At 67.4% G+C, this 14,132-nt stretch overlaps 2 protein-coding genes across 4 annotated transcripts; one reads left to right on the forward strand and one right to left on the reverse strand.

Moving 5' to 3' along the window:
* The first annotated feature begins 3,384 nt into the window (after positions 1-3,384).
* Positions 3,385-7,531, forward strand: FAM219B (family with sequence similarity 219 member B). Of its 2 annotated transcripts, none has more exons than XM_060174265.1 (5): positions 3,385-3,526; positions 4,101-4,188; positions 6,450-6,527; positions 6,616-6,664; positions 6,760-7,531. In XM_060174265.1, exons 1-5 carry the CDS (start codon positions 3,400-3,402, stop codon positions 6,922-6,924), a joined length of 507 nt encoding a protein of 168 aa, XP_060030248.1. In that variant the 5' UTR covers positions 3,385-3,399; the 3' UTR covers positions 6,925-7,531. The 2 variants fall into 2 exon arrangements, with proteins under 2 accessions (XP_060030248.1, XP_060030249.1); XM_060174266.1 differs by having other exon boundaries at positions 6,763-7,531.
* A 215-nt stretch (positions 7,532-7,746) lies between these two features.
* Positions 7,747-12,296, reverse strand: MPI (mannose phosphate isomerase). 2 transcript variants are annotated; one of them, XM_060174253.1, is made up of 8 exons: positions 12,207-12,296; positions 11,143-11,270; positions 10,456-10,656; positions 9,233-9,374; positions 8,949-9,131; positions 8,583-8,753; positions 8,179-8,387; positions 7,747-8,105 (listed from the first exon to the last, which is right to left on the reverse strand). In XM_060174253.1, the coding sequence occupies exons 1-8, from the start codon at positions 12,220-12,222 to the stop codon at positions 7,890-7,892; spliced, it is 1,266 nt and encodes a 421-aa protein (XP_060030236.1). In that variant the 5' UTR covers positions 12,223-12,296; the 3' UTR covers positions 7,747-7,889. The 2 variants fall into 2 exon arrangements, with proteins under 2 accessions (XP_060030236.1, XP_060030234.1); XM_060174251.1 differs by having other exon boundaries at positions 8,583-8,771.
* Positions 12,297-14,132: the final 1,836 nt, after the last annotated feature.

Below are 14,132 nucleotides of genomic sequence, written 5' to 3' on the forward strand. Positions count from 1 at the left end.
AGGCTCCCTGCCCTGGGGGCCTGGAGCTGCCTTCCTGCTGCCTCAGGCCAGATTATCCACACCCACGGGAGAAACTCAGACCTGCACTGAGCCTGGGAGCTCCGAGCCGCAGCCGTGTAAGTTGTATGAACTCCTGTGCTACCAAAGTGTATCTGCCCTTGAGGGAGCCTTCTTGTGAGATGAGAGATGGCTTTGGTTGGTTTACACTGACAGTCAGCTCAGCTCTGGTTGACGGGGACTGGGTTGAACCTGGGACTTTAGAGCCTCAGGCATGAGAGTCTCTTCACACAAGCATTATACTGTCTACCCTCCGCCCTCCCTGCAGCATTTGTTCACGTACTAGCGTGAAATGACCCGGAGCATCAGTCTGCCACATGCAAGCCAGGGATTGAACCTAGAACCTCATATTTGAGTCAACACTGTCTGCTGCCATTCTTGGGCCAGAGAAAGAAATTTTTTTGTATCTTTATTTATTGGATAGAGACAACCAGAACTGGGAGAGGGAGGGAGAGAGAGAGAGACACCTGCAACATTACCTTACCACTTGCAAAGCTTTCTCCCTCAGGTGGGGAGCAGGGGCTCGAACTTGGGTCCTTGTGCATTGTAACATGTGCACTACCACCTGGCCCCAAGAGAAATGTGTTGACAAGTATTACGGGGGGCAGGGGGGTGCATCTGGCTAAGCACACATAGGACGAAGCTCAGGGACCTGAGTTCGGCCCCTAGATCCCCACCTGCAAAGGATGTGCCTACAAGTGGTGAAGCAGGTCTGCAGGTGTCTCCCTGTCTCCCTTCTCAGTGTCTCTCTGTCCTGTCCAGTAAAATGGAGGAATGGCCTCCAGGAGCAGCGGATTCTTCTTGCTGACACTGAGCCCCAGCAACAACCCTGGAGGCAAAAAGAGAAGAGAAGAGGGAGTCGGGCCATAGTGCAGTTGGGTTAAGCGCACATGGCGCAGAGCACACGGACAGCATAAGGATCCCGGCTTGAGCCCCCGGCTCCCCACCCACAAGTGGTGAAGCAGGTCTGCAGGTGTCTGTCTGTCTCTCCCCGTCTTCCCCTCCTCTCCATTTCTCTCTGTCTTATCCAGTAACATCAGTAACAATAACCACTACAATGATAAAACAAGGACAGCAAGAGGAAAAAAAGTGGCCTCCAGGAGCAGGGGACTCGTGGTGCAGGCACCAAACCCCAGCAGTAACTGGAGGCTTGATAAAAGGGGGAGATGGGGGCTGGGCAGTGGTGCACCCCTTGGAGTACCCAACACCAGGCACAAGAACCCTGTTCGCAGTGCTGGTCCCCACCTGCTGGGGAAGCTTGATGGCTGCAGGTGTGTCTCCCCTTCCCTCTCAACCTCGTGCAAAGCACAAGGACCGGCATAAGGATCCCAGTTTGAGTCCCCAGCTCCCCACCTGCAGGGGAGTCTGCCTTTCTCCCTCTGTCTTTCCCCTCCTCTCTCCATTTCTCTCTGTCCTATCCAACAACGACGGCATCAATAACAGTAAAACAAGGGCAACAAAAAGGAAATAAGAAATGGAAGGAGTGGCCGCCGGAAGAAGTGGGTTTATGCAGGCACCCGGCCCCAGCAAAAAAAGAAAATCCAAGAGGACAGAATGGAGGAGCATTTCATTCAGGGGCCCAGGCGGTCATGACTGTCCTGGACAGCTCGAGCCATGCCTGCAGGCCATGGCAGCTGACCCGCAGTGATGCAGGCGCGCTGAGCACACAGGCCGTGGCAGCTGACCCGCGGTGATGCAGGCGCGCTGAGCTCACAGGCCGTGGCAGCTGACCCGCGGTGATGCAGGCGACACTGAGCGCACAGCCCGTGGCAGCTGACCCGCGGTGATGCAGGCGCGCTGAGCGCACAGCCCGTGGCAGCTGACCCGCGGTGATGCAGGCGCGCTGAGCTCACAGGCCGTGGCAGCTGACCCGCGGTGATGCAGGCGCGCTGAGCGCACAGGCCGTGGCAGCTGACCCGCGGTGATGCAGGCGCGCTGAGCTCACAGGCCGTGGCAGCTGACCCGCGGTGATGCAGGCGCGCTGAGCGCACAGCCGGTGGCAGCTGACCCGCGGTGATGCAGGCGCGCTGAGCGCACGGCCATGGCAGCTGACCCGCGGTGATGCAGGCGCGCTGAGCGCACAGGCTGTGGCAGCTGACCCGCGGTGATGCAGGCGCGCTGAGCGCACGGCCCGTGGCCGCTGACCCGCGGTGATGCAGGCGACACTGAGCTCACAGGCCGTGGCAGCTGTCCCGCGGTGATGCAGGCGACACTGAGCTCACAGGCCGTGGCAGCTGACCCGCGGTGATGCAGGCGACACTGAGCGCACAGTCGGTGGCAGCTGTCCCGCGGTGATGCAGGCGACACTGAGCGCACGGCCCGTGGCAGCTGACCCGCGGTGATGCAGGCGCGCTGAGCGCACGGCCCGTGGCCGCTGACCCGCGGTGATGCAGGCGACACTGAGCGCACGGCCCGTGGCAGCTGACCCGCGGTGATGCAGGCGACACTGAGCGCACGGCCCGTGGCAGCTGACCCGCGGTGATGCAGGCGACACTGAGCGCACGGCCCGTGGCAGCTGACCCGCGGTGATGCAGGCGACACTGAGCGCACGGCCCGTGGCAGCTGACCCGCGGTGATGCAGGCGACACTGAGCGCACGGCCCGTGGCAGCTGACCCGCGGTGATGCAGGCGACACTGAGCGCACGGCCCGTGGCAGCTGACCCGCGGTGATGCAGGCGACACTGAGCGCACGGCCCGTGGCAGCTGTCCCGCGGTGATGCAGGCGACACTGAGCGCACGGCCCGTGGCAGCTGACCCGCGGTGATGCAGGCGACACTGAGCGCACGGCCCGTGGCAGCTGACCCGCGGTGATGCAGGCGACACTGAGCGCACGGCCCGTGGCAGCTGACCCGCGGTGATGCAGGCGACACTGAGCGCACGGCCCGTGGCAGCTGACCCGCGGTGATGCAGGCGACACTGAGCGCACGGCCCGTGGCAGCTGACCCGCGGTGATGCAGGCGACACTGAGCGCACGGCCCGTGGCCGCTGACCCGCGGTGATGCAGGCGACACTGAGCGCACGGCCCGTGGCAGCTGACCCGCGGTGATGCAGGCGCGCTGAGCGCACAGGCCGCCACGTGCAGGGATGGGCTCAAGCCCCTGGCTGGGGGCGTCACCAGCCGTGAGCCACGGCTGCCACCTGGCAGTCAGCTAGGGGTCTGTCGGGTGTGGGTGCGTGGGCCTGGGGTCCCCTCGAGAGGGTGGGGGTCAGAGGTCAGGCGCAGTTCGTGTCCAATGGGGCCTGGGCTCTTGCCTGTGGCCCCGCCCCGTCTCCGGCCCCGCCCGTCGGCCCCGGGAGCGGAGGGGCGCGCATGCGCGGTGGGCATCGGCGGCGGGGAGCGGCATGGAGCCTGCGGGGGCCTCGCAGCGCTTGGGGAGTGTCCCCCGGCCGGGCCCACGACCCCCGACCGCCCTGGAGAGGCGGGGACCCTACCTGTTGGCGCGCGCGCCCTCCGTGCCCACCTCGCTGCGTGAGTGGGGACTGGGTTCGGGGGGTGTCGGGGGGCTGGGCTCTGGGGGCTGGGCTCGGGGTGTCGGGGGTCTGGGCTCGGGGTGTCGGGGGGTCTGGGCTCGGGGTGTCGGGGGTCTGGGCTCGGGGGGTGTCGGGGGGTCTGGGCTCGGGTTGTCGGGGGGTCTGGGCTCGGGGTGTCGGGGGTCTGGGCTCGGGGGGTGTCGGGGGGGGGGGCTGGGCTCGGGGTGTCGGGGGGCTGGGCTCGGGGGGTGTCGGGGGGGGGGCTGGGCTCGGGGTGTCGGGGGGCTGGGCTCGGGGTGTCGGGGGGCTGGGCTCGGGGTGTCGGGGGGCTGGGCTCGGGGTGTCGGGGGGCTGGGCTCGGGGGGGTGTCGGGGGGGGGGCTGGGCCCGGGGTGTCGGGGGGCTGGGCTCGGGGTGTCGGGGGGCTGGGCTCGGGGGGTGTCGGGGGGGGGGGCTGGGCTCAGGATGTCAGGGGGCTGGGCTCAGGGGTGTCAGGGGAACCCGGGCTGCTCAGGGTTGTTCAGGGTTGTCCGGTAGGGTCTGGGTGTCCTACTGATGCCCCTCTCCTTGCAGATAAGCCCCGGGACCTGGCCAGGGCCGTGCTGCGCAGGAAGGGGCTGCTGGGACCCCAGTTGGGCCGCCCCGACGCCCCCGTGAAAAGGTCTCAGCTGAGCCACCTCCTGAAGCCGGGTCCTCGCTGCACCCATGGGAGGGAAGGGCTGGGACTGCACTCTGGGACTGGGGAGCTTGCAAGAGGCTCCTGCAGTGAGCACAGGACTTGCAGAGGGGGAGCGTGCAGGGAGCACAGGACTTGCAGAGGGGGAGCGTGCAGTGAGCACAGGACTTGCAGAGGGGGAGCGTGCAGGGAGCACAGGACTTGCAGGGGGAGCGTATGGTGAGCACAGGACTTGAGGGGAAGCGTGCAGTGAGCACAGGACTTGCAGGGGAAGTGTGCAGTGAGCACAGGACTTGCAGAGGGGGAGCGTGCAGGGAGCACAGCACTTGCAGGGGGAGCGTGCAGAGAGCACAGGACTTGCAGGGGAGCGTGCAGAGAGCACAGGACTTGCAGGGGGAGCGTGCAGTGAGCACAGGACCTGCAGGGGAAGCGTGCAGAGAGCACAGGACGTGCAGGGGGAGCGTGCAGAGAGCACAGGGCCTGCAGGGGGAGCGTGCAGAGAGCACAGGACCTGCAGGGGGAGCGTGCAGAGAGCACAGGACGTGCAGAGGGGGAGCGTGCAGAGAGCACAGGACTTGCAGAGGGGGAGCGTGCAGGGAGCACAGGACTTGCAGGGGGAGCGTGCAATGAGCACAGGACTTGAGGGGAAGCGTGCAGTGAGCACAGGACTTGCAGAGGGGGAGCGTGCAGTGAGCACAGGACTTGCAGGGGAAGCGTGCAGTGAGCACAGGACTTGCAGAGGGGGAGCGTGCAGGGAGCACAGGACTTGCAGGGGAGCGTATGGTGAGCACAGGACTTGCAGGGGAAGAGTGCGGTGAGCACAGGACTTGCAGAGGGGGAGCGTTCAGGGAGCACAGCACTTGCAGGGGGAGCGTGCAGAGAGCACAGGACCTGCAGGGGGAGCGTGCGGAGAGCACAGGACGTGCAGGGTAGTGTGCGGAGAGCACAGGACCTGCAGGGGGAGCGTGCGGAGAGCACAGGACGTGCAGGGTAGTGTGCAGAGAGCACAGGACCTGCAGGGGGAGCGTGCAGAGAGCACAGGACCTGCAGGGGGAGCGTGCAGAGAGCACAGGACGTGCAGGGGGAGCGTGCGGAGAGCACAGGACCTGCAGGGAGAGCGTGCGGAGAGCACAGGACGTGCAGGGGGAGCGTGCAGAGAGCACAGGACGTGCAGAGGGGGAGCGTGCAGAGAGCACAGGACTTGCAGGGGAGCGTGCAGAGAGCACAGGACTTGCAGGGGGAGCGTGCAGTGAGCACAGGACCTGCAGGGGAAGCGTGCAGAGAGCACAGGACGTGCAGGGGGAGCGTGCAGAGAGCACAGGGCCTGCAGGGGGAGCGTGCAGAGAGCACAGGACCTGCAGGGGGAGCGTGCAGAGAGCACAGGACGTGCAGAGGGGGAGCGTGCAGAGAGCACAGGACGTGCAGAGGGGGAGCGTGCAGAGAGCACAGGACTTGCAGAGGGGGAGCGTGCAGGGAGCACAGGACTTGCAGGGGGAGCGTGCAATGAGCACAGGACTTGAGGGGAAGCGTGCAGTGAGCACAGGACTTGCAGAGGGGGAGCGTGCAGTGAGCACAGGACTTGCAGGGGAAGCGTGCAGTGAGCACAGGACTTGCAGAGGGGGAGCGTGCAGGGAGCACAGGACTTGCAGGGGAGCGTATGGTGAGCACAGGACTTGCAGGGGAAGAGTGCGGTGAGCACAGGACTTGCAGAGGGGGAGCGTTCAGGGAGCACAGCACTTGCAGGGGGAGCGTGCGGAGAGCACAGGACGTGCAGGGTAGTGTGCGGAGAGCACAGGACCTGCAGGGGGAGCGTGCGGAGAGCACAGGACGTGCAGGGTAGTGTGCAGAGAGCACAGGACCTGCAGGGGGAGCGTGCAGAGAGCACAGGACGTGCAGGGGGAGCGTGCGGAGAGCACAGGACGTGCAGGGGGAGCGTGCGGAGAGCACAGGACGTGCAGGGGGAGCGTGCGGAGAGCACAGGACCTGCAGGGGGAGCGTGCGGAGAGCACAGGACGTGCAGGGGGAGCGTGCGGAGAGCACAGGACGTGCAGGGGGAGCGTGCGGAGAGCACAGGACGTGCAGGGGGAGCGTGCGGAGAGCACAGGACGTGCAGGGGGAGCGTGCGGAGAGCACAGGACGTGCAGGGGGAGCGTGCGGAGAGCACAGGACGTGCAGGGGGAGCGTGCGGAGAGCACAGGACGTGCAGGGGGAGCGTGCGGAGAGCACAGGACTTGCTCTCCTCTCAGGCCAGTCAAGTTCAACAAGGGCTACGCCGCCCTCAGCCAGAGCCCCGCCGAGAGCCTGGTGTCCCTGGACTCGGACAGGTGCGTGTCCCCTCCGCCACCTTCCTGGGGGCACCGCCTTGCCTTTGGGCGCCGCGCGCCCCTGACGGTGCCGTCTCCTCCCTCCTAGTGACGGCGAGCCGGAGTCCCGGTACTCCTCGGGATACTCCTCCGCAGAGGCAAGTCCCGCCCCGGGGCAGGTGCACCCCAGCCCGCAGGGCATGCTGGGGCGGTGGGCGTGGCCCCGGCTGAGGCTCCGCCCCCGCGCCCTCAGCAGGTGACCCAGGACGTGAGCCGGCAGCTGCTGCAGGACGGCTACCACCTGGACGAGACCCCGGACGATGAGGCCCTGGACCTCATCCCGCCCAAGCCCGCCGCCTCGCCCTGCTCCTGCTGCCTGTGCTGCCCGGGGGACGCGGCCTCCTGCAGCCTGCAGTAGGCGCTCCGGCCCTGGGCACTCGCGGTCCCCCACCTGCCTGGGGGTGGCGAGGGCAGCGACCCCCGAGGTGCCCTCACCCAGGTGCTGGGACCGAGCGCCCCGCCTCCCGAGCTCTCCCACTGGGCTCTTCCGAGGAAGTGGCGGCTTGGCGGCCGTGGGCCGTGACTCAGGGCAGCTTGGGCCCTGGCCAGCACCCCGCCCGGGCCACAAGGTGAGGACACCTGGGAGTGGACGGGGTGCAGCCCTCCACGGGGGCTCAGGGCTGGACTGCTGCCCAGAGAGTGACCGCTGCTGAGGGGACGGGGGCAAGGCCTCGTGTGTCAGGGCAGAGCAGGTGGGGCACACGGTGACCCCCGGAGGAAGCGCGGTGGCCCCAAGGCCAGGGCCTCCGGGTCGGGTCGGGACAGAGCCGCCCAGCCCCTCAGGGAGGTGGGCCCGTGACAGAGCCGCGGACTGCACCCAGGGGTGTGGCATGCGGGAAGAGGGCCGCTGCCTCAGTGGGTGCTGGCCCTGGGCCCTTTCTGTGGGTGGCCCCGGTGGTGTGGGCGTTGTGGCTCTCAGGCCCGTCCCTAATAAACACGCGTGCCGACGTCTGTTACTGCTGAAAGCCTGGCGGTCCTGCCCCGTCCTGAGCCCGGCGGCCTGCCTGTGCGTCTCCTGCCGGACACCCCTGGACAGGACTTGCAGGGGAGCAAGCGTCTGAGCCCAGCCCCTCCCCAAGCCTTACTTTCAGAAGGCCCCCCTCCGCCAGCCCAGATCCTCCGGCAGGAGCCCCAGCAGAATGGACAGTGGACCCCTAAGCCACCAGGCTCCAGCCACAGCCTCCATGACACTCGGCCTTTACTGGGGAGCCCAAAACCCCACTGGTGGCCGTGATCTCACAGCCCAGAGCTGACAGAGGAAGCCAGTGCAGCGTCCACGCCGGCGTCCGGGGCAGCCCTGCCCGCAGTCCCCGAAGCAGGCACCTACAGCAGGCAGCAGGCACGGAACAGCAGCAGCCCCTCGGCCGCCAGCCGCAGGGACACACTCTCGCGGGCCGAGATGAATAGGACCGAGCCCTTGCGCAGGGGGATGACCTCAGGGGCTGAGGGCGTGCTGGCCGTCGCCATCCCCTGAACCACCAGGAGGATGCTGGCCGAGTCCAGTGCCAGCAGCTGGTACTCCTCCACAGAGCCGGGCACCTGGCAGGGAGGGCAGCTCAGCACCTGGACACAGCTGCGGGGGGGGGGGGGGGTGCCCACACGCCCTGCTCACCTCCACCTTCATCACAGTGAAGTCGGGCACTGGGGGGTCGAACAGGGCGAGGCAGGGGTCCTGAGCGCTCTGGGTGGGGGCGAAGAGCCGGTCGCGGCCGGGCCCCGGGGTGTAGCTGAGCATGGCACACAGCGTAGGCACGTCCAGAAACTTGGGGGTCAGGCCTGCACGCACCGTGTTGTCCGAGCAGGCCATGCACTCCACGCAGTCTGGGGAGGGGCGTGATGAGCCAGGTGCCGCGCAGGACCCCCACCCCGCACCCCGACCCGGAGGGCCCCAAAAACCAGGACCCGGAAGTCAGCCCTCCCTCCCGGAGCCCGGGTGGGACTCTGCAGACCCTCAGGTCCCGGGACGGCCTGGGTGGCGTCAGGAAGTACTAGGGAGCCCGGCTGGTCCAGCCTCACCTCCCCTCAGATAGGCGTGGGGCACGTTAGCCTCCAGGAACATGGCCTCGCCCGGCTGCAGGGTGAGTGGGTTCAGGAAGTAGATGGCAAAGCAGCCCACGTCCCCCGGGTACTGTCGGTGCAGCTGCAGCAGAAGCTCCCCGCAGGCGTCCTCCAGGCTGCCAGCCGCCCCTGCAAGCACAGCCCACCCTGCCACCAGCCCCGCAGGCTGCATTCCCACCCTCCCGCCAGCAGGCTCTGGCCCTGGTGACAGACAGGTGGCCGGGAGGAGGGGCACTGAGCCTCCTCGAGGAAGGGGGACGTGCGGAGGAGGGGTCCCAGGCTTGGGCAGGGTCCCGGGGCCTTGGCGTGGCACCTGGCACCCACCTTGTTGGGAGAGGCGCCCCACCAGCAGGCTGAGCTGCCGAGCCACCGCCGCCTTCTCGCTCCTCATCAGCCGGGAGAAGCAGCTCTGCAGGGCGGCACCCACCACTCTGGGACCCTGGCCCAGGCTCTGCCGCAGCTGGGCGGCCGCATCGTCTCCGATCAGGAAGAGGAACTCAGGCACCTCTGAGGAAGGCCAGCAGATCCACGCTGGTGTCCGGTCTGCCTAGGTGCCCCCGCCCCTCTGCCGCGACACCCACCCAGCTGCCCAGACGTCCTCAACTCACTGGCCAGAAAGGTCAGGATCTCCTCCACTGGCCGGAATCCACACAGGCCCTGGAAGGGGGTCAGGGCGATGGCCATCTCCGGCTTGTGGTTGGCGTCGGGGTAGTGCTGCGGGGCCTGGCGGTGCAGCTTCTCTGCCAGCGCCTGTGGGCGGCCAGCCAGGTCAGCGTCGCCCCCTGGACCCCGCAGGGGCTCCATGTCGGTCAAGGCAGATGGGGCACTAGGGGCTAGGCCGGGCGGTGTGGGGCGAACCCCTGGCTACGGGCACAAGGCACGCTGCAGCCACAAGCCCTCCCTGCGCCCCGGTGCCCCCAGACTGCTGTGGACAGACTGCTCCTGAACCTCGCTCGCTGTGCCCGAGAGGCTGGGGTAAGCAGGGAGGCCAAGGCCCGGGGCTCTAGGTCCCTGCCGGGTGCCCAGCCCAGCTCTGCCTGCTGCCTGGACTCGGCTCAGGCACAAAGACTGTACTTGGGCTGAGTGCCAGCCTGCTGAACCCCACACCGTGCCCCAGGGGGTGGGCCGTCTCAGACACAAGGGGGCGGTGGCGCACCTGGTCCCCCACCTGCAGGGGGAGAGCTTTGCAAGTGGTGAAGCAGGGCTGCAGGTGTCTCTCTGTCTCTCTCCCTGTCTTCCCCTCCCCTCTCAATTTCTGTCTGTATTCAGCTAAAAAAGAAAAAAAAAGGCAGCAGGGGGCAGGTGGCAGCTGAGGGAAAAGCAGCCCCACAGTGTCCCATGTGTCACCTGCCCATTAGAAGAGAGGGAGAGTGACTGGACGGCCCGGGTGTGGGCTGCACCTGGTGGGAGTGACCGGCACGGCCTGGGCTGCACCTGGTGGGGGTGACCGGCACGGCCCGGCCTGGGCTGCACCTGGGGGGGGTGACCGGCACGGCCCGGGTGTGGGCTGCACCTGGTGGGGGTGACCGGCACGGCCCGGGTGTGGGCTGCACCTGGTGGGGGTGACCGGCACGGCCCGGGTGTGGGCTGCACCTGGTGGGGGTGACCGGCACGGCCCGGGTGTGGGCTGCACCTGGGGGGGGTGACCGCCCGGCCTGGGCTGCACCTGGGGGGGGTGACCGGCACGGCCCGGCCTGGGCTGCACCTGGGGGGGGTGACCGGCACGGCCCGGGTGTGGGCTGCACCTGGGGGGGGGTGACCGCCCGGCCTGGGCTGCACCTGGGGGGCAAGCAGCACAGCACTAGGGTGTCCCGGGGGCCACTGGCCTGACCTTGTCAGGGTGCGCCTGGATGGACAGTGCCGTGTCCACCGACAGCACCTTGAAGAGGAAGGGCAGCCGGCCCTGGAAGGCCTCCTTGACTTTGGGGCCCAGGCTGTCCTGGTTCTCGGCGATCCACTGGCCCAGCGTCTTCTGCGGGAGGCGGCTGTCCAGGATGCGGGCGTCTCCCCGGGGGTGTGTCCCCATCCACAGCTGAGAAGGGAGCCGACAAGGGAGACAGTGACGACCCCGTCTCTCAGTGCGAGCGACCTCAGGCGAGCGTCCCCGTCCTGGGCCCTGGGATGCCCGTCCCTCCCTCTGCTCTGCCTCTGCCCCGTGGCAGGAGGACGGCAGCAAATATTAATAAGCTAGTAGACGTTATTCTGCAGGAGCCGGGCGGGGGCGCAGCGGGTTAAGCGCACGTGGCGCAAAGCACAAGGACCGGCGTGAGGATCCCGGTTCGAGCCCCGGCTCCCCACTGCAGGGGAGTCGCTTCACAGGCGGTGAAGCAGGCCTGCAGGTGTCTGTCTTTCTCTCCCCGTCTCTGTCTGTCTTCCCCTCCTCTCTCCATGTCTCTCTGTCCTGTCCAATGACGAAGACATCAATAACAACAATAATAATAACTACAACAATAAAACAAGGGCAGCAGAAGGAAAAGTAAATAAATGCAAAACAAACGCGGCAGTAGGCACCTCTCACCTCCGCGTACGGCTTGTCCTCCTCTATCACGAACAGCGGGTCACTGCTGGCCAGGAGCTGGGCCACCTCGCTGCCGGAGCCCTTCTTCCCCCAGGCGTACTGCTGCAGCGCGCAGGCCAGCGGGAACACTGCGGGCGGGCGGGGCGCTCAGCGGGCTCGGGGTGCGGGGAAACCGGGCGGGGGCTGCAGGGTGCGGGCAGGGGGCGGAAGGGGGGCGGGTAGGGGCTGCAGGGTGCGGGCAGGGGCTGCAGGGGGCAGCAGGGTGCGGGCAGGGGGCGGGCGGGGGCGGCAGGGTGCGGGCAGGGGCTGCAGGGGGCGGGCAGGGGCAGGCAGGGTGCGGGTAGGGGCTGCAGGGGGCAGCAGGGTGCGGGCAGGGGGCTGCAGGGTGCGGGCAGGGGCAGCAGGGTGCGGGCGGGGGCGGCAGGGTGCGGGCAGGGGGCTGCAGGGGGCGGGCAGGGGCAGCAGGGGGCGGGCAGGGGCTGCAGGGGGCCGCCGGGGGCGGGCAGGGGGCGGGCATGGGCAGCAGGGTGCGGGCAGGGGGCGGGTAGGGGCAGCAGGGGGCGGGTAGGGGGCGGGCAGGGGCAGCAGGGGGCGGGTAGGGGCGGGCAGGGGGCGGGCAGGGGCAGCAGGGGGCGGGCAGGGGCTGCAGGGGGCGGGCTGCGGGCAGGGCCGGGGGCAGCGCCGTCTGTCCTTGGACGCCCGCGCACCGACCGACGGATGCCCGGCCCGGCCCGGCCCTCAGCCGCACTATTGGCCGCGGACCGCAGCCTCGGCCACCGCCGGGGACACACCGCGGAGTACGACTGCGCCGTGAAAAAGCGGGGCTGCGCCCGGGGCAGAGTGGCTGCCGCACGGGGACGGACAGCAGGCGGCCGGCACACGGAGCCTCCGGCCCGAGTCAGAGCGAGCGGGGCCCAGGCAGGAAATAACGACCGCGGCGGGGCGGGGCGCGACCCCGGGGACCCAGCGGCTGGACTCTCCCTCCCGGGGTCGCGCCCCGCACCCAGAGGCCCCTGCGCAGGGAGCCGCCTTGCGGGACCCAGAGCCCCGACCCCCGCCTTCACCTCTAGGAGCCGCCATCCTCCGGCGGCCCGCGCGGGGCCTCACGGGAAGTGGAGTCCGGGCACGCGGGGCCTCACGGGAAGTGGAGTCCGGGCGCGCGGGGCCTCACGGGAAGTGGAGTCCGGGCACGCGGGGCCTCACGGGAAGTGGAGTCCGGGCGCGCGGGGCCTCACGGGAAGTGGAGTCCGGGCGCGCGGGGCCTCACGGGAAGTGGAGTCCGGGCGCCCCGCCTCCCGCCTCCCGCCCGCGGCGAGGGTGGACCGGAGGCGGCGGACGCTCCCAGGTGCGGACACTTCTTCTTCTTCTTCTTCTTCTTCTTCTTCTAGCGTCTGCCGCTCTTCCGCAGCCAGCCCACGGCGTCAGGTGGAGCCTGACGTCAGGTTCCGAGCCCTCCTTTGATCGGAGAGGCGGCAGTCGTGGGCTCTGTGACCGGGTCTCAGTCCGTCTGGAGCCGCAGGGGCGGCTCGGGTGGTGTCCGGCTCCCCGGTAGCGACGGGGACGGAGCGGCGGAGGAGGCGGGTCGCCGCGTGCCAGGTCAGAGCCGGGAGGCGCCCGCGGGGTCTGCAGGAGGGTTTGCCCGGGGCCTCGCCGACCGCAGCTCGGTGCCCGAGAGCCTGGCGCCGAGGGGCTGAGCGCGGCCGCGGGCGGCCGGACTGCGGCGGCGGCGGCGGCCCAGGTCTCGTGTCGCGGTGTCGCGGTGTCGCGGTGTCGCGGTGTCGCGGTGTCGCGCGGGCGGGCGCCGGGCCGCGGACCCAGCGCAGCCGCACCGGAGAAGCCGACCCGGCCCGGCCGCCTCCTGGCGCCGCTCGCTCGCTCGCTCGCTCTTCGCTCTTTGCTTTTCAGTCTGTTTCTTTTGAGAGCCGGGCGCGGCGCGGCGGGCAGAGCGCAGGGAGCGGCGGGAGGACCCCGGTTCGAGCCCCGGCTCCCCGCCTGCAGGGGCGTCGCTTCACGGGCGGTGCGGCGGGTCTGCAGGTGTCTGTCTGTCTCTCCCCCTCTCTGCCTGCCCCTCCTCTCTCCATGTCTCTCTGTCCTGTCCAACAACAACGACATCAACAACAACAATAATAACTGCAACAACAATAAAAAAAAATTTTAAAAAGGGCAACCAAAGGGAAAAGAAATAAATGTAAAAAGACAACAAGGGCAACAAAAGGGAAAAATAAATAAAATTTAAAAAAAAAGAAAGAAATGTAAACAAACAAGGGCAACAAAGGAATAAATATTTTTAGAAAAAGAAAATATATATTTTTCAATGATCTTACTTACTGATTGGATAGAAACAGCCAGAAATCGAGAGGGCAGTGGCTGACGGGAGACCGGGAGACGCCTGCAGCCCTGCTGCACCGGCACAAAGCTGTCCCCCTGCAGGTGGGGACCGGGGGCTCAAACCCCGCACCTTGTGCGCCGTGCCCTGCACTCAGCCAGGTGCGCCACCACCCAGGCCCTTTTTTTCTCATTTACTTATTTATTTTCCCCACTGCTCTGTGGTGGTGCTGGGGATGCATCCTGGGACTTCAGAGCCTTAGGCATGGAAGTCTCTACATAACCATTATGCTATCTACCCCCACCCATTTTTCTTTTTAATATTTATATTTACTAATTTTTAAAATTTAATCTAATTTAAATTTTGTTTTGTTTTTAAAAGAGATGCAGAGAGAGAAACACCAGAGCCCTGCTCAGCTCTGGCATATGGTGGTGCCGGGAACTGAACCTGAGACTTTAGAGCCTCAGGCATGAGAGTCTGCTTGCATGACCATTATGCTGTCTCCCCCGCCGCCGTTTATTTTTGAGAGAGATAGAGAGAGGGGGAGGGGGAGGGAGGGGGAGGGAGAGAGGGAGGGGGAGAGAGGGAGAGGGAGGGGAGAGGGAGGGAGAGGAGAGAGGGAGGGGGAGAGAGGGAGGGGGAGGGAGAGAGGGGGGGGGAGAGG

Source organism: Erinaceus europaeus, chromosome 16 (genome assembly GCF_950295315.1).
Source record: "Erinaceus europaeus chromosome 16, mEriEur2.1, whole genome shotgun sequence".
NCBI lineage: Eukaryota > Metazoa > Chordata > Mammalia > Eulipotyphla > Erinaceidae > Erinaceus > Erinaceus europaeus.